The sequence below is a fragment of the Canis lupus genome, chromosome 18, assembly GCF_048164855.1.
Source record: "Canis lupus baileyi chromosome 18, mCanLup2.hap1, whole genome shotgun sequence".
Lineage (NCBI taxonomy): Eukaryota > Metazoa > Chordata > Mammalia > Carnivora > Canidae > Canis > Canis lupus.
Window position 1 is genome coordinate 20,963,520 of NC_132855.1, and position 20,771 is coordinate 20,984,290.

Genomic DNA, 20,771 nt, shown 5'->3' on the forward strand with positions numbered 1-20,771 from the left:
AAGAAGGCCATAATAGTTTGGGGCGGCCCAAAATTCCTCGTGGGTTACTGCGCGCGGTGTTAAACGTCGGCGGGGCTGACCTTTGGCCAGAGGCCCCTTAATCGGAAAACTAAGGGGCACTACGGACACCTTAGTTTTCGGGATCCCGGAGAAACACTCAGCAGTCCCGGGCGTGCCAGTAACCAAAATGGCGGCAAGGCGCTTCAGGCTCCAGGTCAGGTGACGCCGCCCGCGTCGGCTCCCTTCCCACAGCCGCCCCTCCCGCTTCCTGACGTAGACGTGGGCGCGGCCTCGGCTCCGAGGCTAGGAAAACCGTAGGATGCACATGCGCACTTGGGCCCCTCGGGCGCTGCGGGTCCCCTCCCAGCCCATCGCCCCGCCCCGATGCGCCGGGCGGGGCTGGGCCGAGAGTCCAGCGGCTGCGGGCTGGGGCTTCAGTGACTTCCTTGTTGCGAGCCCCGGCCCGGCAGTGTCCGGGCTCGTCCGTACCGGGACCGCTAGCCCGAGTCTAGGTCGCAGCCGCAACCCCAGCCCGCCGCTCCCCCGTTCAGCACAGGTCTTTGCCCCGCACGTCCCGCGCTCCCTAACATGCCCAACCCCAGCAGCACCTCCTCTCCCTACCCCCTCCCCGAGGAAATTAGGAACCTGTTGGCAGGTAAAGCGTGGGGAAGGGGGCGGGCATCGCTACCGGAGCGGGGGGGGGGGGGGGGGGGGACGGCGAGCCGGTGGGGACAGAAGCGTTCGGAGCCTCTGCCCTCCTTCCCACGCTCTCCCGTGTCTCTGGGCCAGTGGGAGCAGGGCTGGGAAGGGGACGGGGGCGCTGAGGACGGGAGTGGGCGTGTGTCGAGAGGTGGTTCGAGGATGGCGGGGAAGCCCTGCCGGAGGGCCACGCTGACGGGGTCTGGACGAGTCTGTGCATCCCGAGGACGTCGTGTGCATGTGTGAGAGAGGGAGGGAGGGAGGGGAGAGGGGGTGATGATGGATGCGCGTGTGGGATCGGGGAAGGAAGGGCTCAGAAGTCAAAGAAGTGGATCTTCGGTGGCCTGGCCAATGGAAGTGGAGGGTGTAAAGATGCACAAAGGTGTCCGAGCTACAGGTGTTGGAGGTTGTGGGACGCGCGTTTGGCCGTTTCTAAAAGTCTTCCCTTTTCTGAAACATCCATTGCGGTCCTATTTAAGACTTTCCAAGAGGGCCTAATTCTCAAATAGCCACTTGTCTTCACCCTGAGTAGCATATGAAAAAAAAAAAAAAAAAAAGGAAGTATGTGTTATGGTCCAACTTCCTGTGTCACACGATGAAAGAACTTCATCTTTGCACCCTCATCTTCCCCTTTTCATTTCTAAGTGACCATTTATAGGAACTGACGTTGGGGAGTTAAAGATGCGGTTCTTCAAGGATATTACGAATGCACCACTAGTTCTTTACTAGGTACCGAGGTGTGTATTTCTGCACAGAGTAGAAAGTACACATTTTCAGGGCAGCACAGAACTAACCCATCCTGATGCTCTGGAATTCTTACCATCATTCACTTTGTCATAGGTACATCAGAATTCGGGAAACTGAATTTTGGTGGTTTTACTTTAGTTGTCTCTTAAATATTTATCTTTAAATATTGGCCATGATTAAATCATGAAATCCAGCTGGATTAAAAGAGTTTCTTTTAGATGTCTATTCCAAGTTGCTTATTTTGACTCTTAAAAATTAGTCTCGAAAACGTGACATTTTAAATGGTAAGTTGCTATTATAGATAGCAGTGTGAGACCAAGTTTCCTAATATGCTGTTTTGCTGGTTAGCATCATGAATAGGATCAAGAGAATTCAACCAATAGTGTATGAACGCAGACTTAACGTTTGTCTGGACATGATTACAGTTTGATGAGTGCATTTGTGGTGGGATAGTATTTTACTCTAAGAAATGTTTATTGTCGTTAATGGGTACCACTAAGAGAAATATAAGGAACGGTAAAGGCTGATTTAAGGCAGCTTTTATTTCATTATATGAGAATTTCGCATGAATACTGATTTTGTTTTACTACAGTTAGCATTTTCATTGTTACTTTGCTGAAATTGCATGACTATTTTAATAACCAGACCAGAGAAGTGTTTGTCATTACTCCAGAAGTAGATGACACCACTTTCAGGATATACTAGTTAATGAATTTTTGAATTTAAGAAATAAAATACAGACCTCTGGGTGCACACCTTTAAGCTGTGAGAGCTCTAACAGCAGGCAGTTTGCTGTTTGGGTCCATAATCAGATTTTGGTAAATAGTATGACATGTAGGTTATGAAACCCCATATTTTCTGATTCCCATGGATCACAAATATTTCAAGTGGCTCTTATGTGTGTAATTTAGTTGAAAGCTTAGAATTACATAATATTTAAATTATCTACCAATGCTAACTTCCTATATACTTTAGTTATTTCTCTCTTTAGTCAGTTAATATGCGTGCATAATGTCTGAAGTGTTTTAAAAGCCTTTTTATTTATGTTTTCAATCTCATATTAAATCATATTAAAACACATGAAGTATTAAAATATTAATTAGAAATTAATATTAAAATTTGGCTTACACTATTTTCAGAGGACAGTTTCAAGAGGTATGGATTTGAGGGACTATCTATACTTTTTAAAGAAACGAAACAAGCGAACCAATGTTTTTCAGTTCTCTTTTTTAACTTACTACTCAAAGAAAGTTGTTAACATTTTATGTTTGAATGTAATTAAAATCTTTTTAGAGGTAGGAAAGGTTTAAAGGATAAAGGTTCTCAGCTGCTTTTTCACATTTCCCATCCAAAAAATTGTTGGGATTGTGCATGATTATTTGCATAATTCCAACGTGTTGGATAATAAGTAGTACATGGTTAGACTTAAAATTATTAAAACTATAGAGGGAGAGCATTGGTTTGAATTTTAGAGATTGCTGGTTACCCAGTACTTTTCTTTGAAACTAGGGAGATACTGGTAGTGGTGGTGGTAGTTAACAGTGGAGCAGTCTGAGAATGCTTGGCACTGTGCTAGAATTTCAAGGTAGAGAAGATAAGGAACTAAACTTTAAAGGCACTTAAAACCATTGCCTGCAGAAAAAAAGGGCATAAAGTCAAAAGATAATACCTATCAAAATAACATTGCTCGTACAGTTCCCTTTGTGTTTCATGTGCCTATTATCCAAATCATTGTATGTCAGATGTGTTAAATGTTTGACATTTCAACTGCTTGATAGAGATAGGTGCTCAATGTATTCTTACCAGTTTATATTATTTTCTTTCTTTTTATTTTTTTTTCTGATGAGAGCAGTTTTAGGCTTCCTTTGGTATTTGTTCCCCTCTCATTCCTTCTCCTCTCAAACATTCTATTGAAATGCAAAAACCTACAGATACTATCATTCTTAACTTGCATTTAATGATACTCTTGAAAAAGTGGCTATATAGTTTTGACTATTAGAGATTTATATTTCTGTGGAATCAGTATATTAAATCTTGAAAGCCTATACTCCTTATAAGTGTTGTATTATTCTTTTGTTACATGAATAGAAAAAGGTTTATAGATTTTGTTAAAAGCAAATTTCAAACTGTCATATGCACTTCCATTAAAGTATGCACTTTTTTTTTCTTCTATTGTTCTCTCCAGTGGAAGAACAGGTTTAGCCTGGATAATTGGAATCAATGGATAATTCCAAATCTTGTCCATTTAATCTTTCCCTACATCCAAATATTTTGACTAGGACTAACAGCAAGAATAACCTTGATTTATGTGAGTTTTTTTTCTCCAGGCAGGCAAGAAAGTGAGAGGGACTAAAACCATGGGCTCCCAACCCCCTTCATTTGTTTAATCACCCTTCTGAATATTGGAGTGTTAGTGGTTTGCAGTCAGATATTCTCATTCATTTCTTTTAGGACATATTTGAAGGGAAAAGCTGTATGGGATGTAAATTTCTTTTTATTAAATTAGAAAGTAAACCCAGCAGTAATAGGAGAAAATACTGGTTGTCAGTACTCTGAAAAATAAGAACCAAATCAAACAAACAATAAACAAAGTGGCTATATGGTTTCTGCAAAGTGACCTTGAGGTTTTTTCACAGGATAGTCTTGATTAGAAATATTGCATTTTTCCCTACTGGGGATTTCCAGAACATTTTTTTTTTTTTTGAACTTCACACATTAAAATTGATAATCCCTTTAGGGGCACAAGGTAAAGAATGCAATTTAGTTGAAAGAGAGGGAGAATTTTTCCAATGCTGAGAATAGTATGGTTTGATTTCCACCTTTCCTAGGTTCCATTTATAATTCGGTCAACATTTTGGGTTTATTTTTCCTATGAGAATTACTTATGTTACATATAGTGTCCCATAATTTGCTTCTGGGGCATTGGCTGAGTATGTAAAGGGAAGAGTGCCACCTACTGAGTCACCAATAGTCACCTACTTCTTTGGTACCTGGATTTTCCTACAGAGCAAGAACAAGCCTGCCCCATTTTGGCAGTAATAACTAATGAGCATAAAATTGCTATAAGGACATTTGATCTCAAAGTGAAATCAGTCTATGATACCTCTAAGGTTTTCTCTTCTAGCAACAGGAATATGTGTTAGTAAATCAAGAGATCAAAAATGTATAATTTCTTGAATGGGTTGAATAACATAGATGAATTAAGGTGTGATTTTAAGAAAATTATGTGCCTATATTAAGTGTATGCTATCCTACTTTTTCTTGGGAGGGGATCTTTGGCTGGCTTGTTTTCCAGCATCACTTTCCATTGAAAGTATTTTCATCTCAGATTACTGAAGAAGGCTCTTGATAGTACAGTTTTTATAGTTATTCAACCCAAATCCTCACTGAGTTTCTTTAAAAAAAAAAAAAAAGAAATCTAAATATATTAAAAAATGAGAAGTGTATAAAAAATTTCCAATGGGTTTATCTCTACATTATCAGCATTAAAGTATTACTAGAAGGAAGATAGAAACAACAGCATAGGAAAAGCCTCTGGTGATTTGAAACACACTTCAGTTGTCTCTCATAAATTTAAGATTAAGTGTCATATATGGGTGATAAAAGTGGCATAGGCTAGTTTTTATATACTCATTATTCACTTAGTTTGTCTTTTTCAATTAAAGCCAAGTCTATCTTTTTCATTCCACCGAGTTTACATTTCTTTTTCAATCACATACTGAACACATTACAATAGATGCTACCTAACAGTGAATATACTGTAAATCTCAGACTAATGTGTTACTCACTGTGGTTTCTTTGAAAATGCGTGGTAAAAGATTTTGATTATTATAAGGTGTTATTTATCAAGAGCCATCTTTTAGAGGTGAAAGATGCTCATCTGTATTCTTCAGCCCAGTTTTCTATCAAAATAAATCATTTAGCCTCCAAAGCCAATTTTGAAAATTTTGTCAGATGATTGGATTGTAAGACTCAGGGATGTTTTACTTACTGTACTGTGAGAACTCCTTGTACTTGTTCATGTCTCTTCTTCCATGTTTGGAAGATCCACAGTTCAACCGTAACCTGTAAAAATGCTAGGTAATCAAGGGAAGACATTGACCAGAGAATCAATAACTTTTCACTTAGCCATTTTCCAACTTTGGGCATTGGCTCCATTGATCTACATATGCCCAGTCTAATTGATTTTTATGTTTTTTTTTTTTTTTTTTTTTTTTTTTACCAGTAGTGTTTGGTCAGACTGTACCTTCCCCTTTAACAGAGAAGAAAAGCTTATTATTATTATTATTATTATTATTATTATTTCTGATGTCAGCTTAAAGTTTGGCCAAGATTCTTACCGTATTAAGTCTGGCAATAGTACCTTAGTGAATACATAGTGAAACCGGGCCCAATTCATAAAGTAGAGAAGGATGTGGAATTAAGTAAGTAAAGCCATTTGCAGGTGAGGTGTAATTGGTTTTATACTTATGTTATTGATCTGGAGCTGAGCAAATCAGTAGTGGATTCAGTCCAATTCTTGTCCCCCCCCCAATACAATTCAGGCCATCACAAAGGCTGTGTGTGTGTGTGTGTGTGTGTGTGTGTGTATCTGCAGGCGTGCCATCTCAGGGTGGTATTAGGTGGCAGAAGGAGGCAGAAGGCATCAGGTGTTACCTTTGTGACTTATTTACAGCCTCCCAGGAAGTCATATTCCAGGCTGCTTGCTGGTGAAGGATGGTGAAGGCAAGTGGCCAAATCTCAGCTTTCTTCAAAAGTGGGAACCTGTGTGCTGAGCTTTGAAAAGGTGGCAGTTTATTTTTTCATTTGCAAGAATTTAAAAACTTTGAACCTTGTGTGGTTTCAAGTTTTTCCCTGTGTGATCCATATGGACGGTGGTAGAAAGCAGTTAACATTCCTGTGTGTGTGTGTGTGTGTGTGTATTAAATACCTGTCCTTGTGTGTGTGTGTGTGTGTGTGTGTGTGTATTAGATACCTGTCCTAGCTCCTTGGACTGTAGGGGAAGGTGTGGGGGTTGGGCAGTTTTTCTGGAGATCCAGACCTACAGAAAAAAGAAAAAAAAAAAGGGAAAATTAGAGTACCATTCGGTGGTTTGGTGTGTGCTGTGTTTGCCTCTTAGGGGTTGTGATGGCTTTTGAGAGATTTCTAACTTAAACTGCTGGAAATTGCTGAGCCAAGACATGATGTCATCTTTTAATTTTGTTTTCAGACCTTACCAGTTAGCTACAGAGCAGTTGTACGTCTCATCTTCTCAGATCTTTACAGTTGAGCTGGGAGATAAGGTTTATTCTTGACAGTGTTAAGGTGTAAAAGGAGCAAAACCCACCACCACGTTTACAGCCCCCGGGAGAACTTTTTCCCCGGTGATGGTGACTGGGGGCAGAGGCTGACGGAGTTGCGGCCCCTTCTGGGGCTGGTGCCCGGCGCCGACCTGCGGAGTGCGCGGCCGCGGGCGGGGTGGTGGTGTGGGTCCGACCTGCCGCGTCGGGGCTCCCGGGAACCCTGCTTTCTCCACGCCGGCCGGCCGGTCCCCAAGCTTCGATGCATGCGTGCGTGAGTGGAGACCCCTCCCTCCGAGGAAGAGGAATTCTAACCCGCCAGGCCAGAGGCTAGGGAGGAGGCAGGCTGACCTTTTCTCGCAATCGGATTAGGCTTCCCCGAATTGCAGGCGGTCTGCAGCCAGGGAAATCTACGGAGTAAGCGAGGGGCACGACCCCCAAGGGAAGGTAGGAGAGGGCTAACGCGCTCGCTAGCTTGTGGTTTGCAGGGCTGCTCCGAGCACGATAAAAAGCTTCAAATCTCTTTTCCAACCAGCCAGAGGAGCGCTTGATTCGTCCAGGACTTTTATTGCCCGCTTTTGAAATATTACCCTGGCTCTGAGCTACAAAGCCGCAGATCCAGTCCCATTTGTCTGGCGAGGGCGCTGCCCCAAACCCAGGGCTCCGGGCTCACAGCTCCGATGACGGGAACCCTGGGGTTCAGCACTCCCAAGTGTCCGGGGTTCGAGGACCGCAGAGCCGAAGGGAGGGTCTCCCAGGAAAGCCCCAGCAACTTCTCTGCGCTCGCCGGGTCTTGGCGCAGGGCGAGTGGGGTCCCTGCTTTGCGCAGGGTGGCGGCCGAAGGTCCCCTCGCACATCCAGGGGGTGTCCGGTGCCTGGGAGACACTGGTTTTGTTCAATTCGAAAATAAATGGGCACAATGTGGATTTTAAGAAAAAATCCAGATTTTAAAAAACTTCAAAACCGACTGAATCGGTGCACACCAACAAAAATTTCAGGAATCAATTCTGCTTTAAAGTTCTTATATGTTCAAAAAGAGGGGAAAAAACCCCCACAAGAAAGCAGCAAAAACAGTTCTTACACTTTCACGTCTCCTTAGGAAATAATTTATAGCCCCCCCCCCCCCCCGTGTTTATTAAATCTTTTTAGTTGCCTTATTCCCTTTCAGGGATTAGTTTAAGAATAAATACATCAAGACTGCTCGGAAAATATAGATCTTTTCCCTTGCTCCATCTCTGAATCTCTCCCCCCCCCCCAAACAAATAACACGATTCTTCTTGCAGTCTCACACTCTTGCAACAAGCATTTCCTTATCACAGAGCATGGGTCACAGTTTTAAAAGTATTTTTTTGGAGCATTAGGAAGCCCTATGTAGAGCATTGCAGCTTTTTATGTTTTCTGAGTTTCTATAGAACTGAAACGACCTTTTAAAGAAATAACTCTTGGGCTGTAATTCCTTCTGTTATTGCTTCCGGAGATAGAAAATAGATCCTGTTTGTTTAAATTTGGATTGTGTAATGAAAATGTAAAATAGGCAATTAAATACTTGTGGATAGGGGAATTAAAGACAAACACTGAGTGAAAGTAACATTAAGCAGACCATTCACCAATCATTGTGCCCGAGTCTCCCAAGTATTGAGTCCAGCTGGAAGAAAGAATCAGCAGTAGTGATGCTACTCCTTCCCTTATTCCACTTTCTTAGTAGATTTATTGTAACCATCTCAGAGAACCCAGTGATCTTTTCCATTTCAGCTGTGGTCTGAATGTCCCAAGGTTGCTCATTTCTCTGGGTACAAAATTTAAAGAGTTTAGAGGAGGTGCTTTTTTTTTTTTTTTTTTTAAGTCTCATTTTTTTTTTTTTTTGAACTCACTTTAGAAGTCTGAGTCTAATTTGGACTGGTTATGGATTATGTCTCTATGCCCCCTTCTTCAAAATATAGCTGGCTCAAGGGAAGAGAAGCTGTGGCATTTTGCTTTCATTTCGTTTTGATGCTTACTTGTAACAGTCATTAATGGACTTTAAAACAGAAAGCTATTTAAAAAAAATTATTCCAAGATTAAATTTTAATTCTTTCACTTGTCATATTGATTTAGTGAAAAATTACCTTATACATTTATTATGACTGTATGGGATAACAGTTTTATTGCCTATTGGATAAAGATACTATTGTAATCAAGAATTTAAAATCAATTACAACATTCTATCTCAAATACTAGGTTTTAAATTGTTAATTATAAGTACAATTGAAAGACTGTTCTAATGCTTTGAATTAATTAACATATACTATTATCATATGCTTTGGTACCGTCTTTTTATCAGTGTGTTAGGAGTCAAAGTAGTTAAATAAAAAGAAAGTAAAACATACGTATGTTTCTTTAATATGAAATATGGATGGTTTACAGTCATAACTACTTTAAATTTTTTATGGTATCCTTTATATTAGATATCTCAAAGTAAGATTTGAACTTCAGGATATGGAATTAATTTAAAGTTGCACAATGATTCATGAACAATATGAATGGAGCTATTATAAAATCAAACGAGTAAGGACTAGTTGGAATTTTGTACTAGAGAGAACTAGAAAGCAGAATAATTTACAAATTAACTAAATTAAAAAAAAAGAGGCCTTGTGGAAATGTTATATGAAGCCATGGAAATCTTATTATATAGTCGTGGTTACTATATTTTTAAATAGTTGACGAATCTATTTTTGCTACTTCTTTCTTTATTTAAAGAAATATTTCCAGGTGGTAATACCAAGGCAGGAAGAAGAATGCACAAAGCCACATAGAAGATTGTCTTTTTTATTTGAAGGTGGCAGGTCAGAATGGGTGGGGCAATAGGAAGGAGGAGGGTTTGATTTGGGAATCTTGGCTAGAAGGGATTTATTTTTTCCTTGAAAACATTAACTATTGCATATACCTGAAAATGGATTACACTGGGAAAAACAGGTCCTTGCCAGAGACATTAGCTTATATTGATATAATATTGTGAATGACCCGTTCATACAGGAGCTTACAAAATACTATAAAATGATAGTAACACATGCATAAAAGCTCTGTGCTTGCTTTTATATGAAAGAATTTGTTTTATGGGCACCATAGTTTATTAAAACTTGTGTGCTTCTCCCTGGTTTAATGATGCCAAACATCCAAATAGCATTTGCTGTGCTAAGCATAAGTAGAGCATACAAATTTTATTAGCTAAGTGGTGAACAGATTTATCCAACTTAGTATTTGAAACATATTTCAACTGTTATGCTTGGGATTGATAAATAACTGTAACAAATTGTACAGATATTAACACTTATGGGTAGAAACAATCATTGTCCTATTTGTCTTCACAAAAAATGATTCTTTCCTATAATTTGTATTCTATTTCTTATATTTCATGGTTTAGATGTTGAAACATTTGTGGCAGACACACTGAGAGGGGAAAATTTATCCAAGAAAGCAAAGGAAAAAAGAGAATCCCTTATTAAGAAGATAAAAGATGTAAAGTCTACGTAAGTCACTTACTTGCTGTTTTATTACTTATTTCTTACTTAGAAGGAACTTTGTAGTTAACATTTTAATAAAGAATAATCATGGAATTACCTTTTTTATGTCCTAATTTAATTGGTGTTAATTTTTTTAAGGACAAAAAATATGTCCTTTATAATAAGTTTTTAAAACCGACATGCTTATCATATTATCCTTTTTTGGTGAAGGTTCTTCATTATATATTTTTTTCTAAGCATTCTAACAAAATCCAACTGTTTATTTTGATTATTTGAGGATATATTTGGTTTAAATAATAGGATAAAGGTAAGTTGAAAATCTTAGTATAAATACCTCTAGATATAGAAATGAATAAATGTAAGGTATATCGTGGCTATTAAAGATTTTGATTTTAAGAATACTTTAAGACTAAATCCATAAGCCTTTTGGAATTGTCATTTCAAGATAAGAAGTACTTTTTTCTCTAAATGTGTATTTATAATAGATTATAATATAGATTTTAAAATAGATTTGAATTATTGCAAACAAATAGACTTTGTTTTGATTTGTCAACCCTCATTTAAGATAGAATATTCTTGCTTTATTTTCCAGCTATCTTCAGGAATTTCAAGACAAAGGTAAATTTTCAAGTTTGTCAAACTTGAAGTTTTTTTACCTTGTGGAGATGTTCAATAGGGTAATCTAAAACATACTGAAATTTGATAGTTGGGATCAAAATTTAAATTTCCATATTGTATACTTAGACTTTCAAGATGAGAGTGCTAGCTCCCCCTGCTGAGAAAAAAATTAAAAAGCATATCCAGAATCTACTCTGCACAATCTCCTGATGCAGAAATTTTAGGTATTTAAAATTTTTAGGTGTTTTAATGTTTACAAGTGGCAGAAATTTTTAAAGAAAAGTATATACTTGCCATTACACGTGGAATAATTTGGTAAAGCAGAGGTGAGATACCATGCTAACATTACTCAACACATATCTATAGGTGTGATGGGATCAGGAGGGCCTTGGGGCTTGGGGGCTCATAGGGAATGTTTTTAAAGGATAATTGCCTTTTAAAGAGTATCAATTTAAAAAAATAATAAGTATCAATTTTTGTTAAAAAACATGAGTAAATTCTTTTTCAAATGCTGATTTTTATTTATTGTGATTCTTTTGATATGAGTCCATTATGCTATAGAAATTTTCAGAGAAGGGAGTTCAATGTAATTTTTTCAAAACATGTGAGAGTGCTGGTAACCTGATTGACTTCTTGTAGATTTGGAGGATAATTATTTAGTGGATTGAAAAACCAAATGTGCATAGAAGTTCCTACTTTTTCATGTCTTTGGTTCTATAAGGGAAACTGAGCATGGCCCTTACTTCCAAGATGCTAATTCGCAGGTCATGACCTGAAGCTTGTGGATGCTGGTATGAGGGTCACAACATGAGGTCAGCTAACCTATGTGGAGTTAGGATCTGGGTTTGGGGAAAAATAGTATGGCATCTTCTAACTGGGGTTAGCAGATACCACAGAGTAATTCCTATCTCTGCCCGCTGATAAGTAAGAGAGTAATGACAGTTTCCATAAACCAAGTACTTAACCAGACAAACCTAAATCCAAATAGGTAAAAGGAAACCATAGTTTCTTTTCACGTTAAATCATCAAGATCCTTGTGAGTGGAGGGAATGAGAAGAGATTTTTTTTTCATATCAAATTTGTAAAACTGTTAAATAAAGAGAAGAGGAGGAAACTCCTCTTCCCACAAATACCTACTTCTTTGTACTCCACAACCAATACTCAACTGTGGGTTTAATCATACTGCATTTTGCTTAATTTAATACAGAAATAATGGATTTATGCATTCTTATTATAACTTTCATACAGTGTGCTATTTATAGAGGAATACTAGATTTCAGGTTCTGTCTTAAAAGGCATATTCTGTTCCAGTGATTATTTATTAAAACTCCTTGTGACTTAATTTTTTGTACATTAAAAAATTTTAAGCTAAGAAAGCATGATAATGAAGTCATTGTAGAATTGTATATGATTCAATAACAATGGAAACTTTGCCTTTGATATTCTGGTTTAGGACTTGTTCAGATGTGTAGATATTAAAATTATATTGCTGAGATAGCCTTTGTCTCTAAAGAGAATGGAAATTTATATAGTATTTGATAGAAAGTGAAAAATGAGCCTAGAATAAGAGTTGAAATAGCACAGAAATCAGATTCCCCATAACCATCTTTCTCTGATAAGTCATTTGTAGTTCATTACTCCCGTATTGACTTAACTAATCACCAAGAGTGCCTGCTTAAAAGTAAGCCTGTGGATAAATTAGGTGTATACCTTGGAAAATATGAGAAGTGAAGTAATTTTATGCCATTATACTCTCAAAGTATATTCAGCTTTGTCCTAAAATAATTATTCCTGTAGTTAGAAGTAGCAACGCTAGTACAGACTTAATAGTTGCAAAATAATTATTCAAGACACATCTTTTTTTTTTTTTTTAAATAGCAGATTAGTGATTATCAGATCCCTGCATTGAGTGGGTTCATCTAAATATGTTTTAATAGTGCTGGTTTTTTTTTTTTCCTTACATTTTCTCTTTAGGGTTTTAGGTTGTCTTTATCCAGGGAGACCTGGGCAGAATTTCTTTTGGCTGTTTTCCTGCTCTTTCTCTCTCTCTTTTTCTCCCTTTCTCTTAGGTCAATATGGGCTCACAATGAAGTAAAAAGAGGGTATTTTCTTCCATTTTATTTTTATATTCCTATTTATCTCACCTGTTTTGTCTTTTTAATGTGGCAGTTCAATACCATTTTAATATCATTAATGGAAGAAAAAAGGACCAGGTGAACAGTTCTTAAATAAAATGAATTAATTCAGTTATTCATTTCTAATTAGTGAATTATTAGTTTGTTTAATGTACATGGATGTTTATTATCCTTCCTTACTCCTCTATGTATCTCCTCCCTCCTCTTACACTGTAGGTACTACCTCTTTATCCTGAGATTTAACAATACAGAATTTATAGTTTAATGTTTTTCATTCTTAAAACTAGTTGAATTGATACAGTTGTTGAAACACTGAGCTGCATAGGTCTTAGAGGATTTTAAAAAAGTATTATTATTATTATTTTTGGTTAGAATAGTTTGCACTTGTAGAAACTTATTTTATTACAGTACTTTCTAGGTATTGAAGCTTGTTCAATTAAGTTAATTTTCTATTTGCTGTTTATATTCATTTTCAGGTGTTGTCTGAAAAGTTCCCATTTCATTTCTTTATTTTATTAAGGAATCTTGATTGTATCTCCTTCTATACTCAAGTCTAGATTCTCCATTGAGGTCTGATAAATTGTGACTTTAGAATACATTATTAGTTGATTTTCTAAGTTCCTTAATTTTACTTGTATATAAGAAAGATTTGAATCTAAGCAACTAGAACCCATCTTGCTTAGACTGGTCTCTGTTACTTATTTGTAAGTTTGCCTATTCTATCTAGAATAGAGAGCTCTTTCTTTCTTTCTTTCTTTCTTTCTTTCTTTCTTTTTTTTTTTAAGATTTATTTATTTGAGAGAGAGTGCGCTCACTTGGGGAGGGTCAGAGGGAGAAGGAGACGGAATCTTTTTTTAAGACTTTATTTATTTATTTAGAGTGGGTGGGGGCAGAAGCAGAGGGAGAGAGAAAATCTCAGGCAGACTCCATGCTGAGCATGGAGCACAACTGAGGGCCTGATCTCATGACCTTGAGATCATGACCTGAGCCAAAATCAAGAGTCAGATGCTTAACCAGCTGAGCTACCCAGGTGCCCCAGAGAGAGCTTCTCATATCCTTCAGTGATTGTACATAATGGGGTAACTATCCCTAGTTTCCTGTTCTTAGTTGCAATATAGGATAATAGTATAGAGTGTACTCCTGAATTTAGGCTTCATGCACTAATTATGCTACTTTCAGAATTATTTTGGAATGGAATTATGATTATTTTAGAATTTGTTCCTGTCTTGTGACATAGTCCTAAGACCCTTAAATGTGACCTGAAGTAATTCTTTTTTATTATTTTATTTTATTTATTTTTAAAAGATTTTATTCATTTATTATGAGAGAGACAGAGAGAGAGGCAGAGACACAGGCAGAGGGAGAAGCAGGCTCCATGCAGGGAGCCCAATGTGGGCCTCAATCCGGGGGCTCCAGGATCACACCCTGGGTCAAAGGCAGACGCTTAACTGCTGAGACACCCAGGCATCCCATAATTATTTTTTAAATGATAATATATTACTAATTGAGTAAAGACTGTTATTGACTGAGTATAGGACAGAATTTTCTAATATATGTTAGGTATATGATAAAAAGTTTACTTGTATCTTGCCCTTATATTAGTCTTTTTTTTCCTCCAGTGATAATTTAGATATGATTAATTTCTTTATAGAATGATTAAGATAATGTGAAAATCCTATCTATGCATGACACATGTCTACTGACATTCAGTAAATATTATATTAATGTATATTCTCAAGTTCAATTCAATTTCATTTATCAAGAGGATTTAAGTTGATCTTGATTTATTTTTCAGTTTTAAAATAATTTTGGGGGAAAGAAGGACATATTAACATGAGATAAATATTTCAAGAGAATGTTTTCAAATTTGTAAAATTTTACTGTCTATTGCTTAAAAACATGTTTATATTGCTTTCAATTCCCTTTAGATGCTATAGCTAAAAAGCTCTCATTTTCTTCTTTGAAACATTTTCCTCTAATTAAAAAAAATTATGTAATCAATTTTGTCCTTGAGACTTCATTGATATTGTCAAATATTCAGATTTACTTAACAATTTCCTTTGACCTAATTTGTATTATTAAGTTTATTAGTGGACTAAAGTGCCTTTTTAAAATAGACTGTTAGGTAAGGAGGGATTCATTATAGTTTGTTCTTTAAGAACAGTAGAAAAGTCAAAAGTTTGGATGATGTTTAATTTCCTTTCTTTTACCCTTTCTAACATAGTATATCTGTTCGGTTGAAAGTTATCCCACCAATGAAATCTGAGCAAATAACTTGAGCACCCTTCTGCCCCCTTCCCCTGCCCATCTCTGGCCTTGTACAAATATGTTAAGGATGTCTGAAATTATGGGTCCTATAGTAGTAGAAATATATTTCAGAGGTAGTGCTTGAGAAATATCCTTATTGTAAAGCTCCACCTCATATTTGCATGCTATTAAGCTCTCCTGTTGCAGATGAGTTATGAACAGAATCTCCTTCCTTGTGATCTAAATCTTTCAAAGTTTTAAGAATTAAACTACAGATTCCCTTAAGAAATGACAAGTTGAATGTTAAATTCTGTTTAATTGTATGTTACTACTTGAGAAATTAATTTGGACTACTGAACAGAGTAGAGAATTAGAAATTAATTTGTTTTCACTCAAGTCATTTTTCTCCTCAAGTTTGTCTTTCATGTTCTAAAGAGGAAAAGACTATCACCTAAGTTTTAGGTATATTATTTAGTTTAATGCTTACCTGATTGTGTTTCAGCTAGGACCGTTTTTGACAAAACAAACCGTAAATTGGTTCAATCACCTTCAGCAGTGGTAGAGGCCATGACTGTTCAGCTGATGGTGGGCTTCATCTACAGGCATTTAGGAAAATGTTAATTGATAATGAACAATGTAACAAGGAAGGAATAATGGTGATTTGAACTTAACTATTATAAACTTAAAAATGTTAATCAGAGATATATGCAGCTGTGGTAAGATTCAGCTTTGATTTTGCTGTGATATTTAAGTTGTCACTGAAATTATAGAAGGGGAAGTCTTGGATCATTGTCTTTTAGACTGTTAACTTTGTATCGTTAATTAAACTTTTAAAAGTTGTGGGATAAATCAAATGGTTTTCTAGGGAAACAAGAAACAGTATTAATGAGCAACAACCCCATAATTATCCTTGTGAGTACATAACAGGGACACATTCATGTCTTGTCTTTGCGCAATAACTTTTACAAAGAAGTATTTTTAAACTGATCATTAATTTTATGACCACAGAAATGAGATGCAAAATTTATGCTGTTGTCATTGGCACAGGCTCAAGGCACCACTGACATTATGTGTGATTGTAATAGAATGGCTGCCAACTAATGATTCTGTAGACATTTCATTTGAGCGTGCTTTTCTTTTAGATGTCTGATTAGGCTGTAATGCTTTCAATTATGTCTGTAAATTGTATTGGATACGTTTACCTGATGCCCATTGTTGCTTTGGAGTTCAGTTTTCTATTACATAAACACAAGTTGAACATTTACCTTTTAATTTATAGAAGTCTTTGCAGGTATAGCTGCAAATACTCAGCCCCTGGGGAGGAAAAAGAAAAGCTTTGCACTACTCAACAGCGACCCCTGTGTTCAATTAAAGGTCCTGATAGTACAGCTCTTTCTTGGGTTGAAAAAAAATAATTGGGAAGGAGGAAAAGGGATGGATCATCATTGGAACAGCAGTAAAAAGAAGAAGACCATTTTGAGCAATGATGTGTCCTTTTAACTTTATGCAGGTTGGAAAGGGAATAACCCTATGTAGATACTACAGAGATTTAAAAAAATCGTGTTTTTTACTTTCTGAGTTAATTCAACGGAATTTAAAAATGAGGAAAAAAAGGAGGGGAGGTAGGGAAATGAAGTCAGCAGCATTTGATTTATTTTATATTCGATAAATATAAATTATATTAATTACAAAAACATTTGAAATGAGTTACAGTTCTTAGAATGGTAAACTAAAGACAATTTCACTTTAATAAATAATACAAAAGGCTTCTTTTTTTTAAAAAAAGCATGAAAACCACAGAAGTCTTTAACATGTTAGTAACCCAGTTGTATAAAAGTATTCTTAAGTTATATTAAATATTATTTAATTTATGGCTTTAATAATGATCTTTTGATGTGATCATATATATAGAAATATAGATTGGTGTGTGCATGTGTGTGTGTGTGTATACATGGATACACTTATAAAAATATGTAATGGATATTATCAAAAGATAACATCTTAATTTTTCAAAACTTTTTAACTTTTATTTTTTTCTGTGTATTTCCACATAGAGTTTAATAGATGTAAGCCTGAACATATGACTCTTTTTCAAAATCATTTCCATGTGTTCATTGGTTTTACTCTTGTATTTTTATATTCATAATAATATAATATGCTGAGTGCTAAGCTCAAGTAATATATTTGAGGTATTCTGATGCTTTTTTCACAACAAAATTTATTTTATAGTTCATGATATGAGATATCCTTAGAAAATTCATACCATAGTAATTCTTACTTTATTAAGAATATAAGGATATTCCAGCAACAAAGAGCAATTGAGAATTTTGTGATCTTTACTGTATATTCCACAAGCTGTCGTTCCATGTCTGAACATATTGTTACTAGCACTTTATGAAGCTCTCTCTTACCTCATATTTGAAATCAGAGCATTTTCCTTTCCATAAGAGAAATATTGTAAGGGATCATTGAAAGTTCCAAAAAGTACTCGAAACATTTTGAAAGAAAAAGAGATTAAGATCTAAAGAATGAATAGTATTTACCCATGTTCCTTGGAATTTTATTTGGGGAAGAAACATCAGCCTATGGTACCTGGTGGTGGAATTACTAAGAACAGTAAGCTAGTTTTCTATATTCTGCTCTTTTTGCTTTGATGGGAGATATCCCTATCTTTTTCAGGATAAGGAAGATGGATGCCGATGAAATGCGAAAATTATAAAGAAATAGAGATGGATATTGATTTTTAAAAATTACTTTGACAGTGTTTTGAAAGGAACTATTTCCTCTACCAAAAATATGGTGAAAAATAGGGTGCCACCCATTAAATGGATGTCAGAGGATATAGATTTTTTTTTTTTTTTTTTTTGAGAAACTAGTAGCTTTAATCTGGATCTACTCAGCAACCATGGTCTAAAAGTAATACTGTAGGTTCTCTAGGATTCCCATGGAGATTTTCATCATGCTTTTTGGGTAACCCCTGAGGTAGCCAGTTTCCTCTTGAATTGTTGACAGACAACTGATAACAGTATTAAGCATACATTTTTTCAATTTTATTGAATTTTCTTTGGATATGGTTATATATGGTTGAAAAATGAGTGCTTATATGTAACCAGGCTAGCAAATATATGATTCACTCTTTTTTAAAAAAATTATTCTAAATGACTATGTGGAAAAACCCAAACCACAACATTTTATGGTAGGGATTAAATGACTTCAAACCAACCAGCCAACCTAGGATTTGGAAATCATGTAGAAAACTGGCTAGAACATTAAAAAAATGGTAATGTGTCACTGAATGAAAATCGAAGGTGTCAAATTGTAAATCACTTTTTTTGAACTTAAAAGGGTTATATGAGTTTTAAAGTAGTTTTTCCCATAAAGAATTCCTGCTCTTGAAAATGAAACTGAGTATTTTTAATCTACTGTAATGTAACCCTGTGATTTTTCATGAAAATATAAGATGTTCATATGGCTTTGAATTATCAATTTCTCATTACAACTTTTCAAATTATTGAGTAGATAAGTGGACTTAACTTGAATTATTTTCTTTTTTGTACTTTCCATTTATTATCATTATTTTTTGCTACTTGTCTTCATTACTTTGGTTCTGTTTCTTTTGTTTGTTTGTTTTGGATACACTGTTTTACCCTGCTTCTACTTTTTTGTATTCATCTTTGTAGAGACTATCATAATTTTGGAACTTGTATCCTTTTGTGTCAGAAATAAGCAGTTGTCCACTGATTATCAGAAACTCTTACTTTATTTAATTTACTCTGGATATACATTAAAATAGAACCTGTTTTTACTCTGTTTTTCCATGGCAATGACTAGGTGTTAATAGTAAAATTTACCTCTTTTGACAAAGTAGCATTTTCTTTAAGATGGCTAATTTATAAAAGGCTCTTCTCTGATTCTTCTATAGGTGATGCAGAAGATGGAGAAGAATATGATGACCCTTTTGCTGGGGCTTCAGACACTATGTCATTAGCCTCAGAAAGATATGATAAAGATGATGAAGCCCACTCTGAAGGTATGTGATATTTTGCTGTCGGATATACCTCTTGACATTCCAGCACAAGACAATACAATGTGTAGAGGTGATGATCTTGTCAGAAAGCAGTAAGTGCAGAGGCTTCAGTTAACTTACCTTTACCAGAACCTTTTAAGGAACAGAAGAGCTCTCTCTAGTGGTTTTCTTAAGTATGTAGTTCCTTCCTTTCCTAGGAAATTTTCTTTACTAGAATTTTTAAGAGTGTTTACATCATTGTGTGAATATTATTACTAAGTTTGTTGGTTAATTTAATATTATCAGATTCTTGCTTAATTTTATTGTGCTGCTGAATGGCTTCTTGTATTATTTATTTTATAAATAATGAAAAAGATTTTTGATCTCTTTTTTTGAAAACTCCATATAAAATGAGTTCATAAAATATTAAATTAATTATTCTTACATTGCCTTCTCACATTAAGACAGGTTTTCATCAAATGTTTCTTTTAATACACATTTTCATTTTTCTGGATGTCACCTAAAAATACCCCACAATATGGAATAATATCATAATGTTTTGTATTAATTGAATTAGTAATAAAGTTGATTGTTTATCTCTTTGTAATTTTTAAAAACTCAGCAAAGTTTTGAAACTTGCTTTTAGTGTAGTGTGTGTTTTCTCTGTTATAGCCAGTTGAGTGCATCTGCATTCTATAGACCTTATAAGGGTGATATATAGTTATAAATTAAGAATGTGTATCGATAAATTAGCCATGCATATTAATTCGTGGCACTCAAAGTTTCACGGAGACACAGAAATGAATAATGCCTTCTGCCACTGTATGATGATCAAACTGTGCAGTTCCATCTCTAAATACAATTGCTGAATGAAAATATGCTTCCTGCAACAGAGCACTCCACATTTTATGTTATCCAGATTATTCCCTTTGGAAACATAAATTGCTTTTATGAGGTATAAAATTATGTCTATTGCAGAACAGGGATAAGTCAAGTACATGCATAAGTGATAAACATTCTAACCACTGATTCAGAACAACACAATCTTTTTTTTTTATATTCAGAACTTTGTACAATGTGTAGCAATAATAATCATATCCATTTTATGTTGAATTTTACATTTTGGCAAACATTTAATTTCTGTTTTTGGAGAAAGAGATTTCTTTCCCTCATATTCCCTATTTTTTTTTAAAAGATGCACATTTCTCTTCAGTCACACTTATTATCTGAAACAGAACATTATTACCCTTCCTAACCTGGTCTTCAAAAGCATTGCTACTAGAAAATGTTTTATAATTGATGAAATAATATTTTCAGGCAAAACTGTGAATTATTATTTGAGTTGAACTATTTTTCAGATACATTACAATGATTTGTTTTGCTTCTCTTAGGTGTTGGTAGATAGACATGAGTATGTGTGTATATGTATACAACATACAGAGATAGAATATTTATACTTGAGAGGATATATATGCACACACACAAAATGTTCATGGAATGTATATACTCAGAGTTTTTAAAAAATAGCATAAATTTTGAA

At 35.6% G+C, this 20,771-nt stretch overlaps 1 protein-coding gene across 5 annotated transcripts in view; it reads left to right on the forward strand.

Annotated features, from left to right (window-relative positions):
* The first annotated feature begins 374 nt into the window (after positions 1–374).
* Positions 375–20,771, forward strand: part of SKAP2 (src kinase associated phosphoprotein 2) — a 179,264-nt gene continuing 158,867 nt past the window's right edge. For 2 of the 5 annotated variants that reach the window (XM_072783673.1, XM_072783674.1), the window contains exons 1-4: positions 375–655; positions 10,126–10,231; positions 10,818–10,843; positions 19,148–19,255. In XM_072783673.1, coding sequence (XP_072639774.1) covers positions 589–655; positions 10,126–10,231; positions 10,818–10,843; positions 19,148–19,255 — 307 coding nt within the window. In that variant the 5' untranslated portion in view covers positions 375–588. Of the gene's footprint in view, positions 656–811; positions 942–7,064; positions 7,173–10,125; positions 10,232–10,817; positions 10,844–19,147; positions 19,256–20,771 lie in introns of those variants that run through there. The other 3 variants (XM_072783677.1, XM_072783675.1, XM_072783676.1) reach the window with 3 other exon arrangements.